At 36.9% G+C, this 16,266-nt stretch overlaps 1 protein-coding gene across 2 annotated transcripts in view; it reads left to right on the forward strand.

Moving 5' to 3' along the window:
* LOC127880156 (OTU domain-containing protein 4-like) overlaps window positions 1-16,266 on the forward strand; it is a 183,025-nt gene that overhangs the window by 64,587 nt on the left and 102,172 nt on the right. For both annotated transcript variants that reach the window (XM_052427389.1, XM_052427390.1), the window contains exons 6-7: window positions 2,809-2,923; window positions 4,135-4,195. In XM_052427389.1, coding sequence (XP_052283349.1) covers window positions 2,809-2,923; window positions 4,135-4,195 — 176 coding nt within the window. The remainder of the gene's footprint in view (window positions 1-2,808; window positions 2,924-4,134; window positions 4,196-16,266) is intronic.

Below are 16,266 nucleotides of genomic sequence, written 5' to 3' on the forward strand. Positions count from 1 at the left end.
TGGTTACATTTTGTGATAAAATCCACTTTACTTCTAAAGTATCAAGGCTATTGCTTTTATACTTCAAATACTTTCATGCTATCATGAGGGTACTGTACTTGGCAAGTTGAATTTTACCTTGACCTTTGAATGACCTTGACTCTCAAGGTCAAATTATTAAATTTTGCTAAAATCGCCATAACTTCTTTATATCTGATTAGATTTGATTGATACTTTGACAAAACAAATCTTACCTGACATACCACAATAGACTCTACCCAAACCATCCTCCACGCCCCCCCGAATCCCCCCCCCCCTCAATCCCCCCTCAATCCCCCCATTAGTTTTGTTTTTAAATTAAAGATCATCTAATAAATGACCACCACACCCTCACACTATAACCCCCCCCCCCCCACCCCAAAATAATAATTTGTATGCCCCCAGTTGGGTGGCATACAGCAGTTGAACTGTCCGTCAGTATGTCAGTCAGTCTGTCTGTCCGTCCGTCCGAAAAAAACTTTAACATTGGCCATAACTTTTTCACTTTTGAAGATAGCTATCTTGATATTTGGCATGCATGTGTATCTCATGGAGCTGCACATTTTGAGTGGTGAAAGGTCAAGGTCATCCTTCAAGGTCAAATGCCAAATTTATGGTGTCTGTCTGTCCGAAAACATTAACATTGGCCATAACTTTTTCAATACTGAAGATAGCAATTTGATTTTTGGAATGCATGTGTATCTCATGGAGCTGAACACTTTGAGTGGTGAAAGGTGAAGGTCATCCTTCTAGGTCAAATGTCAAATTTATGGCGTCTGTCCATCTAAAAACTTTAACATTGGCCATAACTTTTTTAATATTGAAGATAGCAACTTTATATTTGGCATGCATGTGTATCTCATGAAGCTGCACATTTTGAGTGGTGGAAGTTCAAGGTCAAGGTCATCCTTCAAGGTCAAATCATTATTTTTTTAATTCAAAGACGCATTCTCATGAAGCTGCACATTTTGAGTGGTGGAAGTTCAAGGTCAAGGTCATCCTTCAAGGTCAAGGTCATCCTTCAAGATCAAAGGTCAAACAAATAATTCAAAGCTGCACATTTTGAATGGTGGAAGTTGAAGGTCAAGGTCATCCTTTAAGGTCAAGGTCATCCTTCAAGGTCAAAGGTAAAAATAAAAATAAAAACATTTCAAAGCGGCGTTCTCATGAAGCTGCACATTTTGAGTGGTGGAAGTTCAAGGTCAAGGTCATTCTTCAAGGTCAATGTCATCCTTCAATGTCAAAGGTCAAAAATAATAATTTCAAAGCGGCGATATCATGAAGCTGCACATATGGAGAAGTGGAAGGTCAAGGTCATCCTTCAAGGTCAAGGTCATCCTTCAAGGTCAAGGTCATCCTTCAAGGTCAAAGGTTAAAATAATAATTTCAAAGCGGCTTTCTCATAAAGCTGCACATTTTGAGTGGTGGAAGTTCAAGGTCAAGGTCATCCTTCAAGGTCAAAGGTAAAAAAAATATAATAATAATTCAAAGCGACGCAATAGGGGGCATTGTGTTTCTGACAAACACATCTCTTGTTTTTTGTCAAACATGGTTAAAAAACACAAATATTTATTTTTATTATTTTATTTTTGAAATACCGTCCAACTATCCCAGCCAAGAATCCCCCCTCCTAAACAGAAATAATATTTTTTATGTCCCCCACTATAGTAGTGGGGGACATATTGTTTTTGCCCTGTCTGTTGGTTGGTCTGTTGGTTGGTTGGTCTGTTGGTTGGTTTGCGCCAACTTTAACATTTTGCAATAACTTTTGCTATATTGAATATAGCAACTTGATATTTGGCATGCATGTGTATCTCATGGAGCTGCACATTTTAAGTGGTGAAAGGTCAAGGTCAGAGGTCAAATATATGTGGCCAAAATTGCTCATTTTATGAATACTTTTGCAATATTGAAGATAGCAACTTGATATTTGGCATGCATGTGTATCTCATGGAGCTGAACATTTTGAGTGGTGAAAGGTCAAGGTTATCCCTCAAGGTCAGAGGTCAAATATATGTGGCCCAAATCGCTTATTTTATGAATACTTTTGCAATATTGAAGATAGCAACTTGATATTTGGCATGGATTTGTAACTTATGGAGCTGCACATTTTGAGTGGTGAAAGGTCAAGGTCATCCAGCAAGGTCAGCGGTCAAATATATGTGGCCCAAATCGCTTATTTTATGAATACTTTTGCAATATTGAAGATAGCAACTTGATATTTGGCATGCATGTGTATCTCATGGAGCTGCACATTTTGAGTGGTGAAAGGTAAAGGTCAAGGTCATCCTTCTAGGTCAAATATATGGGTCAAAATTGCTCATGTAATGTAACTTCTGCAATATTGAAGCTAGCAATTTTATATTTGACATGCATGTGTATCTCATGGAGCTGCACATTTTGAGTGGTGAAGGGTCAAGGTCATCCTTCAAGGTCAAACCTCATATAGGGGGACATTGTGTTTCACAAACACATCTTGTTTTGCTTTTTTTTTGCATTTTTGGAAGATAATGTAATAAATGACCACACCCCCACACTATACACCCCTCTCCACTCCACCCCTCCCTTCTTTGTGATTGAAATTGAGATAGGTCCCTACACCTTTAAAAAGAAAAATAGATGAGCGGTCTGCACCCGCAAGGCGGTGCTCTTGTTAGTTTATCATATTACATTTTGTTATGAAAGTGTCCTTATCCTGTCTGTTTGCAGGATATAATGATTCGAATTTAATGAGTCTTTGTATGCAGTTCCAAAGTACATCTTGTGACTAAAATTTTGTTTTATTTTCAGCCATTGTGTATGAGGTACTTTACCGCAATGTATTCAAGTTAGATACTGAACTGACTGAAGCAGTATCATTAATAAGAGACCAGAACAAACACAAAATCAGCATGCTTTCGAATGGGTAAGCTTTGTTAATGCCAATAGCGCACACAATACATACAGTATACTTTTAATCCCCCGCCATAGGCAGAGAGATATTGTTTTGCCGTTGTCCGTCCGTCCGCCCGTCTTTCCATCTGTCCGGACCCATATCTTGGAAGTGCTTTAGCAGATTTCATTGAAACTTGGTATGTGTATATATATGGATGTATGAGTATATATATATATGGATAAGAGGATGATGCACTCCAAATGGCATTGTACACGAAGTTATGGCCCTTTGTATCTTGAAAAAATGCTTTTTTGAGTGTCAAATATAACTCTTTTGTGTCCAGAAGCATATTGGCGGGGATATCAATTCAACGAATTTGCTTGTTGATTAATACTGCCCAGTGCCTGACAAGAAATCACCTCAGGGTGGTTTTATTAGCATAGGTGCGTTTACGCACCTATGCTTATGGTATATACCACATTTCGAAAATCCACATCGATTGGTTGCCCTTTATGAAGCCTTACCTGATCAAAAATCAGACGAAATATCTATTTAATTTAGTATATGGTCATTCTTACAAATTTTTTTTTGAAACGTTTTCTTCCAAGAATATTGCTGACACCGTTTTTAGTGAATTTTTCTAAGACCGTTTTATGTAAAAAAATCTTCTTATAACCTAAAACAAATTTCGTTCGTAAAACAATTCTATCTGCACTATAAATCTCAATCTCCTACGCAGTGGCCTCCCTTATACTAGAAGTTACTGACCGGGCGAAGCAAGGGAAGTAACTGCTTTGAGGAGTTTCTATAAAAATCTGCATTCAGAAATCTGTATTCAGAACTCAATCTGTTGTGCACGTCTGCATCTAACGCTTACCACAAGTTTTACGACAAATTCTTGACGCAGACGAATAGGGTAGCGTCTATTTTCATTTGTGGAAAGAATAGTTTGATACAGATCTGTCCGTGCTTAAATTTTGAAAGGCTTGGGTAATTATTTTTCATAAGCGTTTCAAACACTGATGTAAATGGAAAGATTATCTATTTAAATAGTCGGTAATTGTTTGAAATTATTGATTTGAGAAATTCGCGGATGGCGATATCGAACTACATTATACCACGTGACGCCATTCTTCCCTGTATCTTGCACCTATGCTTTTAACGCCATCGGCGCTCTCGTTGAGTATATTATTCCTGTTTTCAGTTCAATGGTATACTATGGAAACCTTTTTCTTTTATAGGTTTGATGGCATGGAAGAGGAATGTATACACAAAATCCATAGCCTGCAATTGGCATTCAAGGTAAAGGGTCATGGCAAACATTAATTTTTAGCTCAACTATTATATATGAAATATATATATAGTGGAGCTATCCTACTCACCCTGGCGTTCCCGTTAGCGTGCAAATGTTAAAGGTTGCGTACCACCCCAAATACTTTTATGCCCCCTTTCGAAGTAAAGGGGGTATACACTGTAACTCCAATATAACGCGGATGACGGGGTCCAAGCCACGCAACAGCGTTATAAACGGACAGCGTTATAAGTTTTGAGCTTATTTATTTAAGGGGCTATAAAAACAGGTAAAGTATAGCCTATAATATAGGTCCTGTGTATCGTCATGCTGTGTTGTCATCCGCAAATACATGCATATAAACCGAATCGAACGATAACAGTATACATACCGCTTTTCTAATGTGCACATTTATCCGATAATCCAATATAATTACATCACTTACAAAAAAATAATGTTTAACATTTATGACAAGAAATATGTTTACGAACTTCGTAAACAAATTCATATGCCTACGCCATTTTTCAGAAAAATTAGTACAGTGCATTATGGGACACAGCTTTCATTGGACGAGCGAATTTAAATTTAGATTGAATGCAATACGATACATGTACAAAGAAATGTTTTATTGCGTCATACGCAGCATGTAAAAAACGTGCTTTCCGTGGACTTTCTGATAACGGGCAAAAATTTAAGTGCATCTCTGTTAACTATTACACTGCGTTAGCATGTAAATAAATCGTCAGGATTTTTTAATTTATTTTTTGTATACGTACTGAAACATTAAACACACACACAGATATTTAGCATATAATAAACGATAACACACTTACAAAGCAATAGTTTATACAATGAAATACAATACACGATAAATACAAAACATAAACAGGTAATCGTTTTAAATAACTTTAATTTGATAATTATTCCCCTTGCACTTGCCTTATTGAAATTAGCGCACCGAACCGCTCTGATAGGGAATACATGTAATTAACATCGACTCGCAAGTTTTCACACCTTTATTGACATTACACAACAGATTAATACCAATTAGCTGTCGAGTGTCGTTTAACCTCTAATCGATTAAAATCAGTTAAACGGACGGATAAAGCAATCAAGCTGTGATCGCCGGCTTCTTTGAATTTATGAAAATACATGAAGTTGCATATAATGGATTTGAATCAGTATGGAAGATTGGAGAAAAAACGGGATCCAAGGATCCCCGGCTTTATATTGGACACAGCGTTATAACGGACCGCACTATATTGGAGTTTCAGTGTATAGTTTTTGCACTGTCCGTCTCTCAGTCTGTCTGTCTGTTTGTCTGTCACACTTTTCGTGTCCGCTCTATTTCAAATACTTTTCCTCCGATCTTTACCAAACTTGGTCAGAAGTTGTATCTAGACAATATCTAGGTCAAGTTCGAATATGGGTCATGCCGGGTCAAAAACTAGGTCACGGGGTTATTTAGTGCATTTCAAGGATTTAGCATGGTGTCCGCTCTCTAATTGAAGTAGTTTTCATGTGATCTTTACCAAACTTGGTCAAAAGTTGTATCAAGACAATATCTAGGTCAAGTTCTAATATGGGTCATGCCGGGTCAAAAACTAGGTCACGAGGTCACTTAGTGCATTTCAAGGATTTAGCATGGTAAAATGCTCATAACTTCTATCAAAGCGTTTATAGGGGGCATTTGTCATCCTATGGTGACAGGTCTTGTTCTTAAATTTGTACAAAAGATATTTTCTGGGTATTTAATAAATTCACTGAAAAAACCCTCTTCAATTCAGTATTTTGAAACCTTAACATCTCATTTGACCCCAGCACTTTTCAAGTATGGTAGTTTCTTGTTGAGTCGTGGGTTCTTTAGAGTCGTGGTCATAGAGATCATGTGAAATAACGTGATAGAACGTTCCCACATTATGCAGTTTTTACAGAAAAAAGTTTTGACCTGGTCACCATCGTTTTGCCGATCAAAAAATATATCGTAATTCATCAGAGCTCTTATTAAATATTTCCTCTTTTATAAATTGTTCATATAGTGTTCCTAAGTAACACAAAATTGTTTATTTATGATTATTTTCCATACTAAATCATCTGTTGACATTTTTTCACGGGAAGTTACTCTTCTCTGCAATGTGAGTTTTAAGGCTATTTATAAATATGCAAACCTTGAAATTGGAATAGCCAATTAGAATACACGGCTCAACAAGAAAACCTTTTCAAGATGGCAGTTTGACACTGTCATGACAATCGATTATTTATTTTTATTTATAATTATTATTGACGATAAACGTTTGGAAAAAAAGCAACAAATATAAAGAACAAAGGTTAATAATTATGTTTATAATGATTCATAGTCATAAATTTATAAGTTATTTCTGATGTATTCACTTTATGAAAATTACCCACGACTCAACCGACATATAGTATATGGGGTCATTTGACTCCTCATTTTTAGCTCATCTATTTTTTGAAAAAAAATTATGAGCTATTGTCATTACCTTGGCGTCGGTATCAGCGTTGGCGTACGGTTACGTTTTGCGTTTAGGTACATTTTTCTCATAAAGTATCAATGCTTTTGCATTCAAACTTGGTACACTTACTTACTATCATGAGGGGACTGGGCTGGTAAAGATAGATAATTCTGGCTTGCATTTTGACAGAATTATGTGCCCTTTTTATATTTAGAAAATTCAAAAAATTTGGTTAAGTTTTGTGTTTAGGTCCATTTTATTCCTTAAGTATCAAAGCTTTTGCTTTCATACTTGCAACACTTACTAACTGTCATAAGGGGACTGTGCAGGCAAAGTTATGTAACTCTGACTGGCATTTTGACAGAATTATGTGCCCTTTTTATACTTAGAAAATGGAAAATTTGGTTAAGTTTTGTGTTTTGGTCCACTTTTTTCCTTAGGTATCAAAACCATTGCTTTCATACTTGCAACACTTACTAACTATCGTAAGGGGACTGTGCAGGCAAAATTATGTAACTCTGACTGGCATTTTGACGGAATTATGTGCCCTTTTTATACTTAGAAAATTGAAAATTTGGTTAAGTTTTGTGTTTAGGTCCACTTTTTTCCTAAAGTATCAAAGCCATAGCTTTCATACTTGCAACACTTACTAACTATCATGATGGGACTGTGCAGGCAAAGTTATGTAACTCTGACTGGCATTTCGACAGAATTATGTGCCCTTTTTATACTTAGAAAATTGAAAATTTGTTAAGTTTTGTGTTTAGGTCCACTTTTTTTCTTAAGTATCAAAGCCATTGCTTTCATACTTGCAACACTTACTAACTATCGTAAGGGGACTGTGCAGGCAAAGTTATGTAACTCTGACTGGCATTTTGACGGAATTATGGGCCCTTTATACTTGAAAATTTGATTAAGTTTTGTGTTTTGGTCCACTTTACCCCTAAAGTATCATAGATATTTGCTTTCATACTTGGAACACTCGCAAACTATCATAAGGGGACAGAAAAGGACAAGTTGCATAACTCTGGTTGTCATTTTTACAGAATTATAGCCCTTGTTTGACTTAGTAACTTTGAATATATGGTTACATTTTGTGTTTAGATTCACTTTACTTCTAAAGTATCAAGGCTATTGCTTTTAAACTTTAAATACTTTCATGCTATCATGAGGGTACTGTACCTGGCAAGTTGAATTTTACCTTGACCTTTGAATGACCTTGACTCTCAAGGTCAAATTATTAAATTTTGCTAAAATTGCCATAACTTCTTTATTTATGATTAGATTCGATTGATACTTTGACAAAACAACTCTTACCTTACATACCACAATTGACTCCGTCCAAACCATCCCCCACGCACCCTCCCATCCTCCCCCCCCCCCTTGAATCCCACCAATTATATTTTTTTTAAATTAAAGATAATCTAACAAATGACCACCACACCCTCACACTATACCCCCCCCCCCCCACCCCCACCCCAAAAAAATAATTTTTATGCCCCCGACAGGGTGGCATATAGCAGTTGAACTGTCTGTCAGTATGTCAGTCAGTCTGTCTGTCAGTTTGAAAAAAACTTGAACATTGGCCATAACTTTTTCACTTTTGAAGATAGCTATCTTGATATTTGGCATGCATGTGTATCTCATGGAGCTGCACATTTTGAGTGGTGAAAGATCAAGGTCATCCTTCAAGGTCAAATTTATGGTGTCTGTCAATCTGAAAACTTTAACATTGGCCATAATTTTTCAATATTGAAGATAGTAACTTGATATTTGGCATGCATGTGTATCTCATGGAGCTGAACATTTTGAGTGGTGAAAGGTGAAGGTGAAGGTCATTCTTCAAGGTCAAATGTCAAATATATGGTGTCTCTCCGTCCGAAAACTTTAACATTGGCCATAACTTTTTTAATATTGAAGATAGCAACTTGATATTTGGCATGCATGTGTATCTCTTGAAGCTGCACATTTTGAGTGGTGGAAATTCAAGGTCAAGGTCATCCTTTAAGGTCATCCATCAAGGTAATAAAAAAAAATCAAAGCGGGGTTCTCATGAAGCTGCACATTTTGAGTGGTGGAAGTTCAAGGTCATCCTTCAAGGTCAAGGTCATCTTTCAATGTCAAAGGTCAAAAAAAACAAATAAAAAATTTCAAAGCTGCATTATCATGAAGCTGCACATTTTGAGTGGTGGAAGTTCAAGGTCAAGGTCATTCTTCAAGGTCAAGGTCATCCTTCAAGGTCATAGGTCAAAAATAATCAAAGCGGCGTTATCATGAAGCTGCACATTTTGAGTGGTGTAGGTTCAAGGTCAAGGTCATCCTTCAAGGTCAAGGTCATTCTTCAAGATCATTCTTCAAGGTCAAAGGTCAAACAAAATTTTAAAAAATCAAAGCGGCGTTATCATGTAGCTGCACATTTTGAGTGGTGGAAGGTCAAGGTAATCCTTCAAGGTAAAAAAAATAAAATCAAAGCGGCGTTCTCATGAAGCTGCACATTTTGAGTGGTGGAAGTTCAAGGTCAAGGTTATCCTTCAAGGTCAAGGTCATCCTTCAAGGTCAAAGGTAAAAAAATATACATAAATTCAAAGCCACGTCCTTATGAAGCTGCACATTTTGGGTGGTGGAAGTTCAAGGTCAGGGTCATTCTTCAAGGTCAAGGTCATCCTTTAAGGTCAAAGGTCAAAAAAATAATATTTTCAAAGCGGCGTTATCATGAAGCTGCACATTTTGAGTGGTGGAAGTTCAAGGTCATCCTTCAAGGTCAAGGTCATCCTTCAAGGTCAAAGGTCAAAAAAATTATATTTCAAAGCGGACTTCTTATAAAGCTGCACATTTTGAGTGGTGGAAGTTCAAGGTCAAGGTCATCCTTCAAGGTCAAAGGTAATTTTTTTTAAATAATTTCAAAGCGGCGCAATAGGGGGCATTGTGTTTCTGACAAACACATCTCTTGTTTTTTTCAAACATGGTTAAAAAACACAAATATTTATTTTTATTATCATATTTTTGAAATACCGTCCAACCATCCCACCCAAGAATCCCCCCCTCCCAAAAAAAAATATAAAAAAAAATTGCATTTTTGGAAGATAATGTAATAAATGACCACACACCCACACTAAACACCCCTCTCCACTCCACCCCTCCATCCTTTGTGATTGAAATTGAGATAGGTCCCTACACCTTTAAAAAGAAAAATAATTGAGCGGTCTGCACCCGCAAGGCGGTGCTCTTGTCAAAACATACTGCAATCCCAGTAGACTTTACGGTATCAAAGATTGGAGCCATTAATTTTTATGCCCTCGAAGGAGGGCATATAGTGATCGGTCCATCCGTCTGTCTTTCTGTCACACTTTGCGTTTAGGTTTCGGGTTTAGGTTTCGAAAAAATGCTCATAACTTCTATGTCGCTTCAGATAGCAACTTGATACTTGGCATGCATGTGTATATTATGGAGCTGCACATTTTAAGTGGTGAAAGGGCAAGGTCATCCTTCAAGGTCAAATATATGGCTTCAAAGCGGCGAATTAGGGGGCATTGTGTTTCTAACAAACACGTCTCTTGTTAGCTCATCTATTTTTTGAAAAAAAATTATGAGCTATTGTCATCACCTTGGCGTCGGCATTGGCGTCGGCGTCCGGTTAAGTTTTGCGTTTAGGTCCACTTTTCTCAGAAAGTATCAATGCTATTGCATTCAAACTTGGTACACTTACTTACTATCATGAGGGGACTGGGCAGGCAAAGTTAGATAACTCTGGCGTGCATTTTGACAGAATTATGTGCCCTTTTTATACTTAAAAAATTGAAAATTTTGGTTAAGTTTTGCGTTTAGTTCCACTTTTCTCAGTAAGTATCAATGCTATTGCATTCAAACTTGGTACACTTACTTACTATCATGAGGGGACTGGGCAGGCAAAGTTAGATAACTCTGGCATGCATTTTGACAGAATTATGTGCCCTTTTTATACTTAGAAAATTGACAATTTTGGTTAAGTTTTGTGTTTAGGTCCATTTTATTCCTTAAGCATCAAAGCTATTGCTTTCATACTTGCAACACTTACTAACTATCATAAGGGGACTGTGCAGGCAAAGTAATGTAACTCTGACTGGCATTTTGACAGAATTATGTGCCCTTTTTATACTTAGAAAATTGAAAATTTGATTAAGTTTTGTGTTTAGGTCCACTTTATTCCTACAGTATCAAAGCTATTGCTTTCATACTTGCAAGATTTATGAACTATCATAAGGGGACGGTGCAGGCAAAGTTATGTAACTCTGACTGGCATTTGGACGGAATTATGGGCCCTTTATACTTAGAAAATTGAAAATTTGGTTAAGATTTATGTTTTGGTCCACTTTACCCCTAAAGTATCATAGATATTGCTTTCATACTTGGAACACTCACAAACTATCATAAGGGTACAGTAAAAGGACAAGTTGCATAACTCTGGTTGTCATTGTTACGGAATTATGGCCCTTTTTTGACTTAGTAACTTTTAATATATGGTTAAATTTTGTGTTTCGATCCACTCGAAGTATCAAGGCTATTGCTTTCAAACTTCAAATACTTACATGCTATCATGAGGTTACTGTACCTGGCAACTTGAATTTTACTTTGACCTTTGAATGACCTTGACTCTCAAGGTCAAATTATTAAATTTTGCTAAAATTGCCATAACTTCTTTATTTATGATTAGATTTGATTGATACTTTGATGAAACTACTCTTACCTGACATACCACAATAGACTTCACCCAAACCATCCCCCCGTGCCCTTCCCCCCTCCCCCCCCCCCCCTAATTTTTTTTTTTTTTTTTTTTTTTAAGATCATCTCACAAATGACCACCACACCCTCACACTATACCCCCCCCCCCCATTTTTTTTTAAAACGGTTATGTTTGAAATACCGTCCAACCATCGCACCCCCCCCCCCCCCCCCCCCCCCCCCCCCCCGATAATTTTTTTTTTTTTTTTTTCGCTTTTTTGGAAGATAATGTAATAAATGTCCACAACCCCACACTATACACCCCTCTTCACTCCACTCCTCCCTCCTTTGTGATTGAAAATGAGAGTCCCTTCACCTTTAAAAAGAAAATAGATGAGCGGTCTGCACCCGCAAGGCGGTGCTCTTGTTCACAGAGTTATGGCCCTTTGAAATTTTCCGTTAACTGTACATATAGTTCAATTGTTGACCATGCTATTTCTCAGCAACTAATGACCGGAATTCAATGAAACTTTATGGAAAGCTTCACTACCAAGAGGAGATGTGCATATTATCAGCAGGTTCTGGTAGGATGATTTTTCACAGAGTTATGGCCCTTTGAAATTTTCCATTAACTGTACATATAGTGCAATTCTTGTCCAGGCTATTTCTCGGCAACTAATGACCGGAATTCAATGAAACTTTATGGAAAGCTTCACTACCAAGAGGAGATGTGCATATTATCAGCGGGTTCTGGTCGGATGATTTTTCACAGAGTTATGGCCCTTTGAAATTTTCTATAAAAAAATTCTTGTCCCCCCAACTACTGTGCCCTCAAGATGTTTCCTTTTATCTGAATATATAGTGCAATATTGTGACAAAAAAAAACTTTGAGGAGCATCACCCGTCTCCGACGGTTTCTTGTTTATTTTTGAAGGACCGTCCAAACTTCCCACCAAGCTATTGCTATCAAACTTGAAAAAAATCTATTTAGTTTGTTTTATGTCTTTACAAATGTTCAATAGATTGTGGAAAATAAACCTGAACTATTACCTTGAGCTTATTGAATAATTTGAACAATTACCCAATGATGGCTTACGTTATACTGTCAAGCACTCAAATAGTCAAGCGCGCTGTCCTCTGGCAGCTCTTGTTTTTACTAAAATTGATAATTTTATCATAACAATACTTTTCACATTGACAATCATACAGTTTACACTTGTGATATGTTAGCAGGTATTTAAGAAGAAAACCCTTGAAAAACTGTACTGTCAGAGAATATACAATGACTATGTTGTTACCTGTGTTCCTACAATGTACCTCAGTGTCACTATGCTTGTTGCTGATTTTGCAGCCATGCCAGACAGATTAACTTTTTCTACATGACTAGCTCATTAACCTTGATAATCCTGATCTTTCCCTTTTAGCTTTTGTTAAGTCTTATGCAAGCTGTTATGTTTTTGTGACAGGACTGGTGTGTTTATAAATCAGGCTTTTAACTAAGTTCCACCACTTATGTTGCCCCATATAATATGTAAAGTAAACTGTTAGGTCTTCTTTAAGGACCTGAAAAGATGATTAACAAGTTAGTTTGCATGCGAGGCACATTTGAATGTTAATAAAATGCAAATAACATTCATGGAAAGCAAATATTAAGCAAAATATATCACACAACAATGGATTGGTATTAATTGTGTAATTTAAATTATAACCCTTACATAATTATTGGAATTCACCATTTAATGCTGAAAAAAGATGAAAATCTTGTATCCAGAGGATTAAAGAACGTGGTCCTTTTGGTGAAGGGGGGTAAAACGTGAGGGGGTATATTGCTTTGCTGAATGTCGGTCTGTCAGTAGACCAGTTAATTTCCGATCAATAACTCGTCAACAAATTGACCAATTGGCTTGATACTTCATGTGTACTTTGGCTTTGGACAGTAGATGGCCCCTATTGAAATTGGGGTCACTAGATACATGATTTTAATATTTGTTAAATTGTAATATATTGATAAAAATATGTTGCCATAACACAAGAAAGGCAAGAAAAATTATACATTGAAGACAAATTACATAAAATGCAGCAAAGAAAAATTAGTGCCCCGAGAAAATTGTGACGAAAATATTTCGTACATGTTTTCCTACAATAACCAAAGCATTCGTCTTTTTAGCTCACCTGAGCGATAGCTCGAGGTGAGCTATTGTGATCACTCAGCGTCCGGCGTCCGGCCGTCCGTCCGTCCGTATACAAATTTGTAAACATCTTCTTCTACTAAACCATTGAGCCAATTTCAACTAAATTTCATGTGGAGCATCCCTAGGTCATGGGACAAAAGAATTGTTAAAAAAAATTTGATCACATAACCAAGATGGCCGCCATGACCATATATGGTAAAACCTTAAAAAATCTTCTTGTCAGAAACCGCTCATCAGATTTTCAAAAAATTTCACAGGGATGACCTTTGAGGGCTCCCCTGAAAAAGTTGTTCAAAGAAATTTGATTCGTCAAAAAACATGGCCGCAGGAGCTCGTTGAACTTTGCATGTTTATTCGTTTTTGCCTATTTTGTGAAAACTTTCAAAAATCTTCCACATTTTTTGTCCGATCCTTTCCAAATTTGCACAGTGTCTTTATATCAATGAGGACACAAACCCTACAAAAAATGAGCATTATTGGTCCATGACGTAAAGAATTACCTCCCCTTGAATTGAGAAAATGGTGTTTATGCAATAAAGTCCAAATTTTTCATCCAATTCTTTCCAAACTTGTAAGGATTTAGCATGGTTCAAACAAGGGAAACAACTACGGTTTATGCATGTTCTTTTTATTACAGATTTGCCTCCCTTTAATTCATTCAAAATCTCATTTTACAGCAGAGATTCCAAAACTGACCTGTAAATGAGCCCCATATTTACTGCTGGTGCTATGTTACCTTTTCCCATTTGATCATTCTTAAGTATTGGTCTTGTAATGCTGCTACTGCTACTGCTACTACTACTACTACTACTACTACTACTTCTACTACTACTACTACTTCTACTACTACTACTACTACTTCTACTACTACTACTACTACTACTACTACTACTACTACTACTACTACTACTACTACTAGTACTACTACTACTAGTACTGCTACCACCACCACCACCACCACCACCACGTCTACTAATACTACTTCTACTACTACTGCCACTACTACTACTACTTTTACCACGACTACTACTACTACGTACTACTACCTACTACTACACTACTACTACTACTACTACTACTACTACTACTTCTACTACTACTTCTACTACTACTTCTACTACTACTACTACTACTACTTCTACTACTACTACTACTACCTACTACTACTGACTACTACTACTACAACTACTATTACTAACTAATACTACTACTACTACTACTACTACTACTACTACTACTACTACTACTACACCACCACCACCACCATTCACAGTGACAAAAAACGTATTCACACAATGGCTGCTACTACAACTTATAGCCCATATAGGGGGGCATGCATGTTTTACAAACAGCCCTTGTTTCTATGGGATTTTAACCACAACTGTTCATGTTTATCTCCGACACATATTTTTAGGTCACCTGTCATGAAGTGACACAGTGAGCTTATGTGATCGTGTGATGTCCGGCGTCCGTTGTGCGTGCCCTGCGTGTGTCCGTGCGTCCGTCCGTCAAACAATTTGTTTGTGTAGACAGTAGAGGTCACAGTTTGCATCCAATCTTGATGAAATTTGGTCAAAATGTTTATCTTGATAAAATCCGGTTTGGGATTGTATTTGGGTCATCTGGGGTCAAAAACAAGGTCACTAGGTCAAATAATAGAACAACCTTCTGTAGACAATAGAGGTCACAGTTTTCATCCAATCTTTATGAAATTTGGTCAGAATGTTTATCTTGATGAAATCTGGGTTGGGATTTTATTTGGGTCATCTGGGGTCAAAAACTAGGTCACTAGGTCAAATAATAGAAAAACCTTGTGTAGACATTAGAGATCACAGTTTTCATCCAACCTTTATGAAATTTGGTCAGAATTCTTGATGAAATCTGGGTGGGATTGTATTTGGGTCATCTGGGGTAAAAATCTAGGTCAAATAAATAGAAAAACTTTGTGTTGACAATAGAGGTCACAGTTTTCATCCAATATTTATGAACTGTGGTCAGAATGTTTATCTTGATGAAATCTGGATTGGGATTGTATTTGGGTCATCTAGAGTCAGGAACTAGGTCACTAGGTCAAATCATAGAAAAACATTGTGTAGACAATAGAGGTCATAGTTTTCATCTGATCTTAATGAGTCAGGTGAGCGATTCAGGGCCATCATGGCCCTCTTGTTATTAGGATTGGAGTTACTGTTCATGTGTCGTATGAATAGATATGGTTGCAGGAAATTAAAATGACCATAAAACAAAATTGTGTCTTGTTGTTGAATGAACAAATCTGCACTATAACTAAATTTAGATTCACAGCGTACATGCAATTACTCGCAATTTCAACTGTACAGACATTTTAATAGCTTAATTACGTTACCTGATATCATATGCTATTTACTTCGATAGGATCGTAATTTATCCGGAATTTTTCGTCCGAGGAATCCCACACTTTTCAGAAACCCGTCTAGTAGGACAGAGCTGTCACATTTAGTGCCGTGTAGCCGCACAACCAAAACGGGACAATACCCATAATCCACTCTTATTCCGGATGGCGATATACAAAGGCCGACATTTTGTTATAAACTTAATTGTTGCTTCTGTTTCGCTGGATTCTTCTGTTTAACAGAATATAGAAGTATTTGTATTGCGTTAAAACATTCTACGTATATATATCCGTGTATTTTTGTATCGTTTTGTGTATTTGTTTGTTTGTTCAAGGCAAAGTATGCC

The sequence above is a fragment of the Dreissena polymorpha genome, chromosome 4, assembly GCF_020536995.1.
Source record: "Dreissena polymorpha isolate Duluth1 chromosome 4, UMN_Dpol_1.0, whole genome shotgun sequence".
Lineage (NCBI taxonomy): Eukaryota > Metazoa > Mollusca > Bivalvia > Myida > Dreissenidae > Dreissena > Dreissena polymorpha.